This window comes from Ischnura elegans, chromosome 3 (genome assembly GCF_921293095.1).
Source record: "Ischnura elegans chromosome 3, ioIscEleg1.1, whole genome shotgun sequence".
NCBI classification, from domain to species: domain Eukaryota; kingdom Metazoa; phylum Arthropoda; class Insecta; order Odonata; family Coenagrionidae; genus Ischnura; species Ischnura elegans.
Genome location: NC_060248.1, coordinates 83480972 through 83494766, shown reverse-complemented (window position 1 = coordinate 83494766; position 13795 = coordinate 83480972). Strand labels below are relative to the sequence as shown.

At 36.5% G+C, this 13795-nt stretch overlaps 1 protein-coding gene across 4 annotated transcripts in view; it reads left to right on the top strand.

Annotated features, from left to right (window-relative positions):
- Positions 1-13795, top strand: part of LOC124156081 — a 41541-nt gene that overhangs the window by 17188 nt on the left and 10558 nt on the right. For all 4 annotated transcript variants that reach the window (XM_046530394.1, XM_046530393.1, XM_046530395.1 and 1 more), the window contains 3 exons: positions 7177-7415; positions 10774-11219; positions 12009-12676. In XM_046530394.1, the coding sequence (XP_046386350.1) occupies positions 7177-7415; positions 10774-11219; positions 12009-12676 (1353 nt within the window). The remainder of the gene's footprint in view (positions 1-7176; positions 7416-10773; positions 11220-12008; positions 12677-13795) is intronic.

Below are 13795 nucleotides of genomic sequence, written 5' to 3'. Positions count from 1 at the left end.
TTGTCTCCTCCTGCCGTGCGTCGCACTGATTTTGGGCATAGGCTCCGCCCGACAGTCACTTAGGAATTCTCTCGGTTCTTTTACGCGCACCACCTTTTATTATACCTCAACTTGGGGTGGGGGTAATGCACAATGAAGAGAGGGAGGAGTAATACGCCACTCACTCAGGGAAAACCCGAGCTCCCCTCCTCCCACACACACACACTCACACACAACCATACAAAAATCGGTGAAAACACATTCATCCCCTCTTACTCATCCACGCCTTCCTCCACGGGCCTTGGTTTGGGGGTGGGGTTTTGGAAAGGTCGTGGAACGAGCGGGTAAACTGGTAGGGAAGAAAATGCGCCGAGTAAAAATGCACTGTAATGGGGCTTGAACCATTACAATATACTCATATCTTAGAAAGGAGTGTCATATGGCCCAAAAATTTTGGATTTTTCACAACTAAGGTTGATACAAGATAATGGGAGAAAATTATCAAAACCTGAGATGGGAGCATGGGGTGTTGGTTGAGTTCACATAGAATGACCCTATGGTACATATCTATTTTTCTAAGTGTATTTTGAGCTAATGGGTGGCTACCTCTTCATGATTTGCATTGATTATCTCCCTTGCTGAAGGATTGGTATGCACACTGTAATTATGAGCACCTAGACATCCTGTGAGTGATACAAGTCACAGTGACTGCATCTATCACCTCTATGTCGCAGTCCAAACATGCCTTCTATTGTAAACTGTCTTGATTAGGAGAATACAACTTATGAGTTCCCAGGTATTATTTGAGAAGTTCAGGGTGAAGTACAGAATCCAAAAATTGTGTCAGTAGGGAGAATAAAATCATTAATGCTAACGCACTCAAAAAAAACAAAAAGTGTAAAAAAATCTTCATTCATGTGAATTTGATCTTGAGTCAATAATCACCAAAGATTTCACTTTGCCACGGCATCAGTCATTAATTCCACGGTGTCAATTTTCCATATTAGAAGAAAGGTAGCCTTGAATCAGAATCTAAAGGAGTGAGTGCTGTTGGTGGTACTGAGAAAACTCTGAGTGGTGTGAACATGGATACAAGGCCCCTAGGCCCCACATCCTTGCACTGGGGCTCCTAGTTGTGGTATTTGTCTCCAGGTTTTCTTGCTCTGTCACAAGCCTTCCTCATTGGCTCTCGACGACCCACATCTCTTCCAGCAAGGGCCAAAGCAATTGCACATCCCTCCAGAGTATTTTTCAGAAATTCACCCCCTTCATTCAACCTGTGAGTGGAGCATAGTTGCACGGAGACTATTGGAAATGATAGTACGACTGATAGCACCTTGGAAAAAATAATTACCTCATTCTTTAACTAACCCCTAACACTAGGATTTTCTCAACCTCTAAAACAGTACCTAGTCCACTTGGAGTACAGTTTTTAATGACCCTGAATTTAAGAGATTTGTGTCATATCACTCTATGTGTGTGTGGAAATGTTTAAATATCCATTATCAAAGTCCATACTGTTTATGAAGCTTACTAATTGTGTATATAATTTTAATTAGAGATGTGCGAATACTCAAATACCTCGAATACTTGAAAGTATTCGATATTTGAGATTTCGAATAATTATGCTCAAAGTACAATCTCGAATACTTTGAATTTTGCACCATACACTGTAGCACACACGTTGTTGGTAGTTGACTCGGAAAAACGTAGAGGACTCTAGTCGTTTAGTGCATGCAGCGCTGTTTGCAGTGCATGCAGGCAAGTTGACAAACTACATCAAATTCATGGATTAGAGTGGTGAAAAGATATCATTCGACTTGGGGAACCGAAAATGGTCAAGTTGAGTTACCTTGGCCCAAACTTTTTCCAACCCAAGGCATGGCTACCAACCGCCGGTAATAGAACCGCCGGTAATGCTTTGATAGTCATCAACAAGGTTTTGTCAATGATTTGCTGTTTTCCAGTAAAAGATGAAATGAATTTCTGGAAAAAGAACAATTATTCACTTTTGCCACAATTCTTGATGTACAATTCAAAATCAGTGATTTCCAAGATTCAAATAAAGGTGAGATGATGAAAAATGAGTTGGCTTTGGAGATGACAAGTCTGTCCAAACAAAGTCACCCAACAAAAACAGACACCTCGGAAAAAGTGCAACGGAAAATAGCTGGTGTAAAGCAACAACAAGCAATGTGGGGAATTTATCCAAAATAAAAAGTTTATTTTATAAATGTATTTGATATATACCTTTTTATTTATGCATTCATCAAGTGAAATAGAAGAAAAACGTACATTTAATTTACTTTGCACAATTCTAGTATTCGAGGTATGCGAAATCTGTAAACAAAGTGTAAAAAGTAGAACTAGAAGCATAAAGAATTTTCTGTATGATAAAATCGTTGTCATATTTCTAAATCACCCTGGGAAAAAGGCGTCGGGGTTAGACATTATGGAAATAGTTATCCTGGTTTCCCATAAAGGTGCATTCTTTTGGCAACTATTTGGGCATCTTTGGGAAATAATTTCTTAAGAACTTACTGTAACTTCCTGTTAGGCATTAATACTTCAGATGCATGCTTTCAGAAGATATTGTTTATTATTACTGAGTTTTCTGATCCCAGCTATATAATCAAAGATGAGGCATTCCATTTTAGGGCACCAACAATATAAAATTTTTTTTTTACATTTTGTTACTAGGGGATTAGGAGTTTGAGTGTTTGCGTGGAGATTTAACTTCAGAAAATGATGAATTACTTTTGAAGTATATCTTAGCGTCTATCAATCATAATAGGAAATAAAATCTTGGCTAAATGTAGTCTCCGATTGAGTTACCTGTGGTGGTTTGAAATCATATTTGGAATGTGATCGATGCTAAATTATGTTACTTACATTATTTCAGTTCATGACATGGTAAGTAACATTTATCTGTCTGAGTTTGGCTTACTGCTCAAACTCAACACTTAAATTAATTTCTTTCATTAAAAAAATGTATTCTCAGTTGATCCAAACACACAATTTCATGATTTTCTATGATAGGTAAATTGTTTTAGTTGATAATAGGATGCAAAATATGTGAAATTATATTTACATCTTTTGCATTAATGAAAAATCTTAGCTTTTGTTACAATGACTATGAACTTTTCTAACAATATTTTGAGCTTGTTTTCCCAGTTTCTTCTGACTCTTACTGTCAGTTCTCCCTCTCATGTCACGTGATTGAGTGATGTTTGAATTGTGCAATAAATGGATGAGCTGATTGTTGAGAATCCTCGGGTAAAACTATTTTGGTTGTATTTTTATGGGTGAGGATTTTTGAGAAAACTATTACATATTTGAGATTTTCCTTCAATAATCTTCACATATTGCTGTCTTTCTGTCTTCTAGAAACTCCCATTTATGCCAATTTTTCTTGAATTGACTACTACTTGGTTGTAAAAGTGTAATCCCATTATTTCTCCCCAAGTCAGGTTATTTTGTGGGCTTTGAATCCTTTCTATAAGGATCAAATAGGCGACCAATTTGCCTCTTGGTAGAATCTGGGAAGGTCTGTAATATTTCCAATTTATGAAACCCTCATTTTTATTGGTAAAATTTGAAGAGCCTTAATTTTTTTATAGTATCCAACAACAGTCTCATGAAGTTCACCTAACCTTAATGATATTTTATTTTTTCATAACTTTCACTAAGTTTGCAGTAGGCAGGGCATAATTTATGCTTTAATTTCTCAGTGGTGTAGGTGATTCTTAAGGTTTTGACTATATAGCTGAATTATTTTGCATAATTTTCTACGTATGACATTTGTTTATAATGGTAAAACTTGAATGTTGTAAAAAAACTGTAGTTGTATACACTAAGGATGAAATTTTTTTGAAAAAATCATTTTCTTCTTCCGAAGCTAATCTTCAGCAGTGCTTTTAGAAAGTAATAATAGTTGTTTTGTAGACAGTGGAAGTATGGATATGAATGGATATGGATGGATATGAAATACATAGTTAAATCTCTTGTTTTCTATTATTTTACTCTTGTATGGTATACATTAAGGTAGTTGAGGTATTTTGAAGTGTATTCTGAACAATTATGTGCCAATATTAATGGTTTAGTTGGAGGTTTTGTGTTAAGTCATTTCTTTTTAAAGATTCATGTGATCAGAGTCTTCTAACTTCCTAATTATTTTGATATAGCCTCCTTTTTACCATATTCTACCTAAATTCATTACGGATGGATTATTTTTTGTGAGGAATTTACATGTTGCTGATGTTTAGTGTGTGTGTGTCATTAGGAATAAGTCCTATCCTCTTCGGCTTTACTCTGTGTAACTCTTGGCTGAACTGTCTCGTAAAGGTTTTCAGATGGCACATTAGTTGCATACCAAATGTAAACAATAAAAATAAAGATTGCCGGGTAAAATAGTGGTAACACAAATTCAAGAAGCAAATCAGAACAATAGGGTGGTTTCCTATTATTTTTTTATTGCTTTAATCGAAAGATTATTACTCCTGAAGTACGTATTTCACGCTTTTAGATTTTTAAATGACAACATCTATTTTTCGCGATTAAATGAAAAGTGAAAATTTTCAAGCGCGCGAAAACGCGACGCTTAAGTATGAATGCCGGGAAATCTCTCCGTGTGACGTATTTCTGGTTCCCGCTGCCGCCCTGTGAGGTGACCTTGAGGAGAGGCTTAGCGCTGATAGGACGCAGGATGCTAGCGGGTAGCTGAGTACCTTGCTGGCTGGTAGCGCTTGGCTTAAATAAGGATAATTAATACCTTATCAAATGAAGAAAACTTTCTGACCTTAGTCAGTTTTAATAAGTGATTATTAAGACATGTTTCCCTGAGCTCTGTGCCTCATGCATGCCTTGGTAGTCTCAGACGATGTATAACTCCTATCTTCTCGTATAGAAACTAGGTCCCTGTGACGTCACGTGGAGTGGCATCGCATGGGCGCCAATCTGGCCCTTTTCAAATGAGGATAAAAATGGACCATTGCCATTCGTCTAAACCGGTATTTCTAAAACCAAATAATTTGTATATTATGAATACAGTAATGGTGGGTAACGAATCGCAATCAATGCCTTTCGTTTTCTTTGATGAAGGAAAATACCCTATTAGTGGGTTTAGAATGTTATTAATAAATTTTATACCTGTTTTAATTCTTTGATGGCAGAGTTCTTGGATTGAAAAAGAAGACGGGATCAAGTTTATGGGCATGTTAGTGAAGTGGGGAACTCCTGTGTTTTACAATTCTGGTGAAGTAGCTAGTTATGTTGTTATGAGAGTTGAGATTGGTGGGAGCTGCGATAGACCATATGGGAGAGCAATATCCTGTGACTGGAAAGATAAATGCTGAGAAGTATGATTTAAGAGGTTGAGGATTGCTTATTTCCGTGTAACAGTAGATGAGGCCTAATAGATACTTATTTAATGAATGTGATCCGAGAAGTTGACTGTCAGTTAAGACACCTAAATGCTTCAAGAGAGTCAGAGTTAGCGGAATAGTGAATTGTAATAGGTGATTTTTTTAGAGAAATAGAAATGAAATTGCATCTCCGGGAATTCAAGTTGAGTTTCCAAGTGTTGTACCATTTTGTAGTCAAATCTTTGGCATTCTGAAGGACTTTGCAATCTGAGGTTGGGTGAATTTGTTTGAATATTTTACTGTTTGGAGTTCCTTGTCTTCATAAACTCACCTTTTGTGGCTTTCCTTAGGTTATCTCTTTACCAAACTTTGGTAATATCTTCATCAAGTTCCAGACTCTTCCATTTTTTTATTTGTAGTTCTGTTGTTTATATATTGAGCTATGGTACACACTACTATTTTGTTGCTAATTCCATGTGTGCTTGATGCTTAAAAGTTTTCTTGAGACAATTTTTAAAGACTCAAAAGTGATTAGAGCTTAGAATTTTATATGAGTGGCCACTCTTTCAGAACACAGAAAATCAGGAAATTACTTTGTATCTAGAATGTCAATTTATTTATGGAAAAATAAAATGAAAAAAAAATCTGGAAAAAAATTATCCTTGCTGTTACAGTAAAATGATGGTTTTTCCTCTTCCACAGAGGTATTACTTATTTGTTTTAAGATTCCATTTTGTATTCTCATTTAGATAATGCACCATTAAATAATTAATTAATTTTTATCGTAATTTTTCTTTATTTATTTGAAACTTAATATTTAACTTCAGCTCATTACATTCTTATCTTCTGTAAAGATGCATGCTCTTTAAAATTTATATGCAGTCTCAAGAGTCTGGAATTTTTCAATAAAGGTGTTGAAATTTAGGAAAAGTTTCAGAATTTTAATTGCATATTTGAATGGTCACCCTAGTGATGCACCTTTGTATTTAATTTAAATTATTCCTCCGTTGGTTCTGAGCGTCAATGGAAATCCATAGTCTTGGATTTGAAATGATTTCAAGAGGTTGAGGTAATGCAATGCAACCAATGAAATTAGAATAGACAGAGTAAGGGAGGCTTACATGTATTTAACAGGCAATAAATATGTGTTTGTGAAATCAAAATTACTGCAATTCAAAAAGAATGTTATTGTAGTTTTGGCTCTGTGCTTATACAAATTTTATTATGGTACTAATGACATAAGAGGCCATGCCTGATAAAAATACAGTTATCATTATTAAGAGGACAACATCAATGTCTGAGTTTTCCATTCAAACCTTCAACCTTCTGGTTGGCCTGTATATTTTATCCTGACTGTTATTATTGTAACTTGCTTTGAAATGTGATCTCAAGTTAAGAATACTTTCAAAAAATTCGTGGGGCTAATATATGTATAAATAAGCCAGTATAGTTGATTTTGTGACTAAAATATGCATGGGTTGTGCTTTTCTATCATTTTTTTAGGTTACAATTGTGTTTTTCTTTTTGGTGGAGGAAGATTCAGAAATGGTGGTAATGCGGGGATCTTTTCATAGATAGTTGCAATGTTGTTTTCAATTCCATGATATTGAATTAAGATTCTTACTGGTTTATACAAATAATTAGTGAACAATTAAAACAATTTTTCCTCTTGAAACTTGCTGTTTTGTAATTAGAGTGTAATGTTTTGATCTGAATGTAACCATTCCTCTATGTTAATATGGTTAATGCAGTCTTAGAGAAAGTTGGTAAATATATGATTTTCATTTGTATTTTAAAGCGTAAATGCTAATGTGAAATCTTGAATTTTTTTTAGGTTAGTGAAGTTTGGAAAACATTTTACATCAGCCCAGTGGAACCAAATGCTGTTGTTTGTAGGCTATGCTCTGTCACCCTCTCTTATGTTGGAGGGTCTACCTCAGGAATGCGAAATCATCTCCAAAATAAACATAGGCATGTTATTCCAAAAGCTTTTTCATCAACATCCTCTCCAGGAAATTCTGAATCCAGTAGAAAATCAGGGGAGCAGTCAAATAGTGCTTTGTTGAGCCCAAGGTAAGCAAATGGTGTTTAATGCCTCACATGTCCTACTAAATAGGTACTAGTAAGGCCAGTCTTATTATGTCTTGACTCTATGTTATTCAGTTATCAGAATTTTTAAAATGAAATATTCAATAAAGCCCAGGAAAGCTGGCAGTAGAGAATGACGAAAATGTTGAATAAGATGAAATAACCAATTGTAGAGCCAAAAATCCTACAAGCTATGCAAAGACCTGCAAATATATACCCTATTTTATGGCATATGAGACACAAGTGGATGCAAATCAATGCACCACAAGCAATAGTCATATCCCTGCTATTTATGACAGATTTGTCAAGCTGTGCTGCCAGCTTTTTCAGGATTTTGTGAATGAAATATTCAATGAAGCCAGATAAAGCTGGCAGTAGAGCATGATGAAACTGTGGCGTAAGATAAAATACATAATCAATTACAGAACCAAAAATCCTACAAGCTATGCTAAGACCTGCACAATATACCGTATTTGACAGAACATAAGGTGCACATTTTTTCCAAAATAATGGCTCAATAAAATGTCTTGTATGTGAAGGTTCGACCTACATGCATTAATGTTTAATACTGATTCCATGATACTTGCTAATATATATTTATTATTCAATATACCGTATTTCCCGGCCGATAAGACGCACTTTTTTTTCTCCTAAATGTGCTGTAAAATTTGCCTGCGTCTTATGCGCCGATGGTATACGGATATCACGGGTATAACTTCGTCCTATAATAAGCAACCGTTTTGACAGGATAAATAATTACCATTAAGTATTTTTTAGTGTATCAGGCATTGAAAATAGTTCAATTCATTAAAAATTTTGATAATAGCACTCTTTTGAGCAGGTTGTTAGAAATAAAGTTTTAATACGTCGATGTCTAACTCCTTTAAAAAAATTCCCGGATAAGTCAGAAATGCATACAATGTAGCATGTTTAGTTTAATCTTGCAATGGGTGCTGCTGCAAAACTTACATACATTGAGCTAAAGGAGATGTCATCTACATGCTAATACATTGTATCTCTCACGATAAACTCACGAGTATACCGGCACCACCGGCACTCAACCTTAGGTAACAAAGTATGAGCTCGGTGTTCCGTCAGTTCAGCCGTAATACATATCTTTCTATTTAGTCTGCACATGTGCTTCTAAGCACAGAAACTTGGTAATTTCTGAATAAAAAGTCAAAATTGGAATAACCTAATGGGATCTAAAGAGAGAAGATTGTCGTACAGTATTGCGTTTAAACTTGAAGTCGTGAAATATGCTTCGGAACACGGCAACCGGGCAGCTGCAAGGCGTTTCGGCCCACCTCCAACCGAGAAGATGATACGAGAATAGCGGAAGCAGAAGGTAGATTTAATGAATGCAAATAAGAGTAAGAAAACTTTACGTTCATGTTCTCCGAAATGGCCGAAGCTTGAGGAGCACGTTAAGACCTGGATAATAAATCACAGGAAGAACGGGATCACTGTTTCAACAAAAATGATTTTAATGGAAGCGAGAAAGTTGGCGATAGATATGTCTATTGCCGATTTTTCTGGGACAACGTCGTGGTGTGAAAGATTTATGAAGAGAAATGGTCTGTGCATGCGTACTAAAACCACAATAGCACAAAAACTGCCACCCGAATACGAAAGAAAAATCATCGAATTCCATAAATACGTACTTAACCTGAGAAAAATGAAGTGTTTTGAAATAGGACAGATAGGAAATATGGATGAGGTTCCCTTGACATTTGATGTGCCATCAAATAGAACTGTGGACGTTAAAGGTGCAAAGACAGTTACGATAAAGACTTCCGGCAACGAAAAAACACGCTATACTGTTGTCCTTGCGTGTTGTGCTGATGGTTCAAAACTCCCTCCTTTGTTGATCTTTAAACGAAAAACGCTGCCTAAGTGTACAATTCCACATGGAATTTATATTCATGTTCATCCTAAGGGATGGATGGATGGAGAGGGTATGAAACTGTGGTTGCAGAGGGTGTGGTCCCGGTGTCCAGGTGGACTTCTGAAGAAATCGTCTTTGTTAGTGTGCGATCAGTTTAAGGCCCATATAACAGAGTCCGCAAAAATCCTTGCTACAGAACTGAAGACGCATCTTGCTGTGATTCCTGGTGGATTGACTTCTCAACTGCAGCCTTTGGATGTTTCAATCAATAAACCATTCAAGGGATTTATGCGTGAAGAATGGATAAAGTGGATTGAGGCACCAACTCACGATTTCACACCGACCGGAAGAATGAAACGGCCGTCAATTTCTACCGTTTGTGAGTGGGTGAAAAAGTCCTGGCAGAAAGTAAAAACTGAGACTATCATAAAGTCTTTCAAAAAGTGTGGAATCAGCAATGCGCTGGATGGAAGTGAAGATGACATTTTGTATGAGGAAAGTGACGACTCCCGAGAAAATATGTACGCGAATGATTTTAGCAGCAGTGATGAGGAATTTCTGGGGTTCTATGATGAATAAACTCTGATATATTTGCTCATTAATAATTTTAAAATTTTTTAATATTAAAGTTCCGTTTTTATGTAAAATTTTATCATTAAAATTCTTTTTTGTATTATCCAAGTATTTTAGTTTTTTTCGTAAATTCTAACCTGAAAAATCCAGGTGCGTCTTATGTGCCGGTGCGTCTTATAGGCCGGGAAATACGGTAAGAATGCTATAGTTGTTATAACATATTTAGTTCATTGATATTATGTGATGTTATTTATCGTTTATTTATCATGTATTATTTTGATTTTGTTTCATGTCTTTGGAAATCTGTATACAGGTGGTTGTTTGAGTTGGTTGGTTAAGTGTTTCATGATTTCTTCTTTTTTTTTTTTATGTTAACCTTCTCAGCCTGAGTGTTTATGATTATGTATTAATTTAGGCTCCAAAGGAAAGGATTCCTAGAGCCAATAAAGTTTATTTATTTATTTATTTATTTATTATGTACTAATTTTTTATTCGATTCGGCAATATCAAGGGACTGGGAGTGAGATATCGAATGAGATTGTGAAAATACGATCAAGCTCGTTTGATATCTTGCTTCCATGTATGTATACTATTGTATAAGGTCTTAAAGGAACTAACTTCAGTTATTTAAGTGGCATACGCTCACACAGACTTTTTTTACTGTGGACTCCATCCTGAAATCAGGGTGTGCCCTTTATGTCGTCAATTATGGTACATTAAAAACGGTGATTATCCCCTGTCACTCAATGAGAATATGGTAGCCAACAGCACCTTGCATTTTTTTCTGAATGAAAGTTCTGCTAGGGCACATGAATGCGTGATTTTATCATGTGTCATAATTCTTTTGCTTCAGCAGCATATTCATTCCTCCTTTTTTTTCAGGTTCTTGGGAGAGAGCCACCCAATCCCATCTATTTCACCGCCACCTCAGTCCTCTCAAGTGAATCTGTCATCCTCATGCTTCCCTGCAACCTCAACGCAAAACAACTCATCCTCCTCCCCCACCTGCCTCTCACCACCATCCCCATACACTGGTAGCGGGGAGAACAACTCTACTTTAATCAGCTCACGACTGGCCAGAGAAGTAGCTGTCATGTGTGCTACAGATCTCCTTTCACCTTCATTGGTCAATGGGAAAGGCATTCACAGGATATTTCGCCTCCTGAGTGGTGGCTCACAACCATCAGACTTAAGTAATCTAACAGAACAAAGTGTACGATCAGCAATGAAGGATCTGCAATTTTCACTGCGGCTTAAAATCCAGAGGCAGTTGTCTTCTTGTGCAAGGATACCAAGTGGAGAATACAAGAAAGATGGGGCACCTAAAAGTAATTTTTCTGTATTATCAGAATTAACGTAGAGAAAGAAGGCTGGTGTTATGTGTGATTTAAAGTATTTTCAAAAAATATGTATTTCTCTTTTACTCTTACTGCTTGTGTATGTTTTTATGAATCCAGTAACTTCCAATTTTTGTCAATATAATAGATGCATAATGAAGTGTGGAAATCAAGAATTACCAAAATGTTAGAAAGTATAGTTTAATTCATAATTTATGTAAATGTATGAAAAATATTGGTAAAATATTCAGTGCCGATTGGTGGTGAGGAAGAGCAAGTTAAAAATGGTAACTAAGACATTCAAAGAGAGTGAATGTATCAATAAATCAGCAAATGTGCCATATGTTGTGTGAAAACTTGCATTTCTTTATAAATAATTGGTGTGAATATCCTGAGAATCGACTTCATTTCATATTTAATGTGAATTGATATGAATTGTTCTAATTTTGAGAAGGTTTCTCATATATGTACTTCTTAAACTTTTAGAGGCTTTTAATAGTACAGCATGGCAGACATTTTGATTGCCGAACATTATACATAGCAAGTATCTTAGCTCCTAGTGACAGTGCTAGCGGCAAGTTGAGATGAGAAGCCGCAATAGCAATTTGCTAAATACTGAAGGAGGTTCAATAACTTTTAGGCTCAGTTTTGGTATTTATCCATATTTAAAAAATGGTAAATCTTCTCATGGTGGCTAAACACTGAATGATTTTTAACAACTTTTGAGATTTATTTGCAGTATTTATCCGCATTTTACAGATGATAAATCTTAATTTTCAGGACGGCCAGTGTCATTAATTCTGTGCCCATGGACATACATAGATGCTTCAGCAAGTAATGAATGGTGTTACTTGGATGGCAACCCACCTGAAATTCAGAGTACACAGTACGTGGATGTGCGTGCTCAGTTTTTGGGAGATGACTGGCAACCAGAGTCGAGGCTCCTAGGCACTCTACCACTTCCTGCAACATATGCTGCTGCATCCAGGCAAGAATTTGATTCTGCTGTGGAGAAATTAACTGCAGCTTTTCGTCATTTGATATTGACTACGTACGAGCTGACTGATATGCAAATAGTTGCCTGTGTTTTCCCCAAGTGTCCTGTTTTAGATGCGTGCATGGCTCCCTTTGGGTGGCCTTGTGTGCCTTGTGTGTCTCACATCCTGGATCATGTGGCGGAGAATGCTTTTGGTTCTTCTTCTGCTGCTGCTACTGGGGACTTGAGTGCTGGTGTGGGAAGTTCACATGTTAAGAATAGAATGGGCTGTGTTCAAGACCTTATAAGGATAGGTATTGATCTGTGGAAAAGTGAAAAAATGCCAAAGTTTGGGAAGCATAGCGACCCTTGCCTGGAAGTGGAAAATCATTCATCTCCTGGTATGGATGGACTATTGGATAATATTCATAGACTTGGAGAGCAAGAGTTGAATAAGTCTGTTTTTAACTTGGTGAGTATATATGATTGCAAGAAAGTAACATATCTGTAATAGAAAATGATTGCTGATTCTTGTGTGATATGTGGTGTGACTTAAGGCCCATTTCACATGGATGCGGGCGGTCCGCATTCCGCACTGTGTGTGGGGGGTGCGGCAAGCGGTCGTTGTTGTTCACATAGGTACAGACGAAATCAGTCTGCATCCGGCACAATGCTTGTCAAGCTACACATAAGGCTGTATGTAGCTTGCCAAGGTAGAAGAATGTCACACTGCCTAGTGCAATTCAAGCAATTGCTTTATACCAGGTTGGAAAAAAAAACGGAAGAAAATTGTCCATCAAAGGAGGTTTTGGGTGCACCCTTTTGTGGCACGAAGAACATTAAAAGCTGCTTCAGTGACCATATTTACTGAATTATGCGCTGATGAATATAATTTTTTCTCAGTGTCAATTTCACTATCCATGGCAAAAAGGTGCACTCACACTGTTATCTCCAAGCTCGCTCTAATTCCACAGACAAATCTGCTTGGTCTGCATCAGCTGTCTGCGTTAATGTTAGAGCACAAACCTGTCCCTGTCCCTGAATCAAAGTTTTGTGATGATTTCCTGGGCTTTTGCCCTGGCTTTTTCATCTCTGCTAGAGTTTGGTGATGGACTTCTCCATTGTCCTCTAGGTATATCATAATTAAACTCTTTGTGAATGGAAAATAAAATGCCAAGTAAACTATGGACAATTCATCGTTTGAAATGGTGGCGGAGACAAAAATAAGGATAGTAACCTAAATGCAATCTTGGGAACATAATAATTTTGAGGATGTTTTTCTGTCTAGGATAGTAGTGAAAAAATAAAATCATAAACCTGAGAAGCTAGGTTAATCATTCAGCAACTTGGCTTTAAAACTAGTTAGTAACAAATTATGTATGTTTATGTACTAAGTTTGGCCTATTTCCTAAGTTATTACTCTGCTGGCTGAGATAGCTACACCTATTACATGTTAGTTTACACATTTTGATTCTTCTAAGCTACCTTCAATTACCTTCTCTATCTTATGCTTCGTTAAGTTTGATGTACAATTTAGTTATTAATCTGTTAATCTGGTGGCTTAGGTTAGTTTTGATGGAAGAAGAAATAA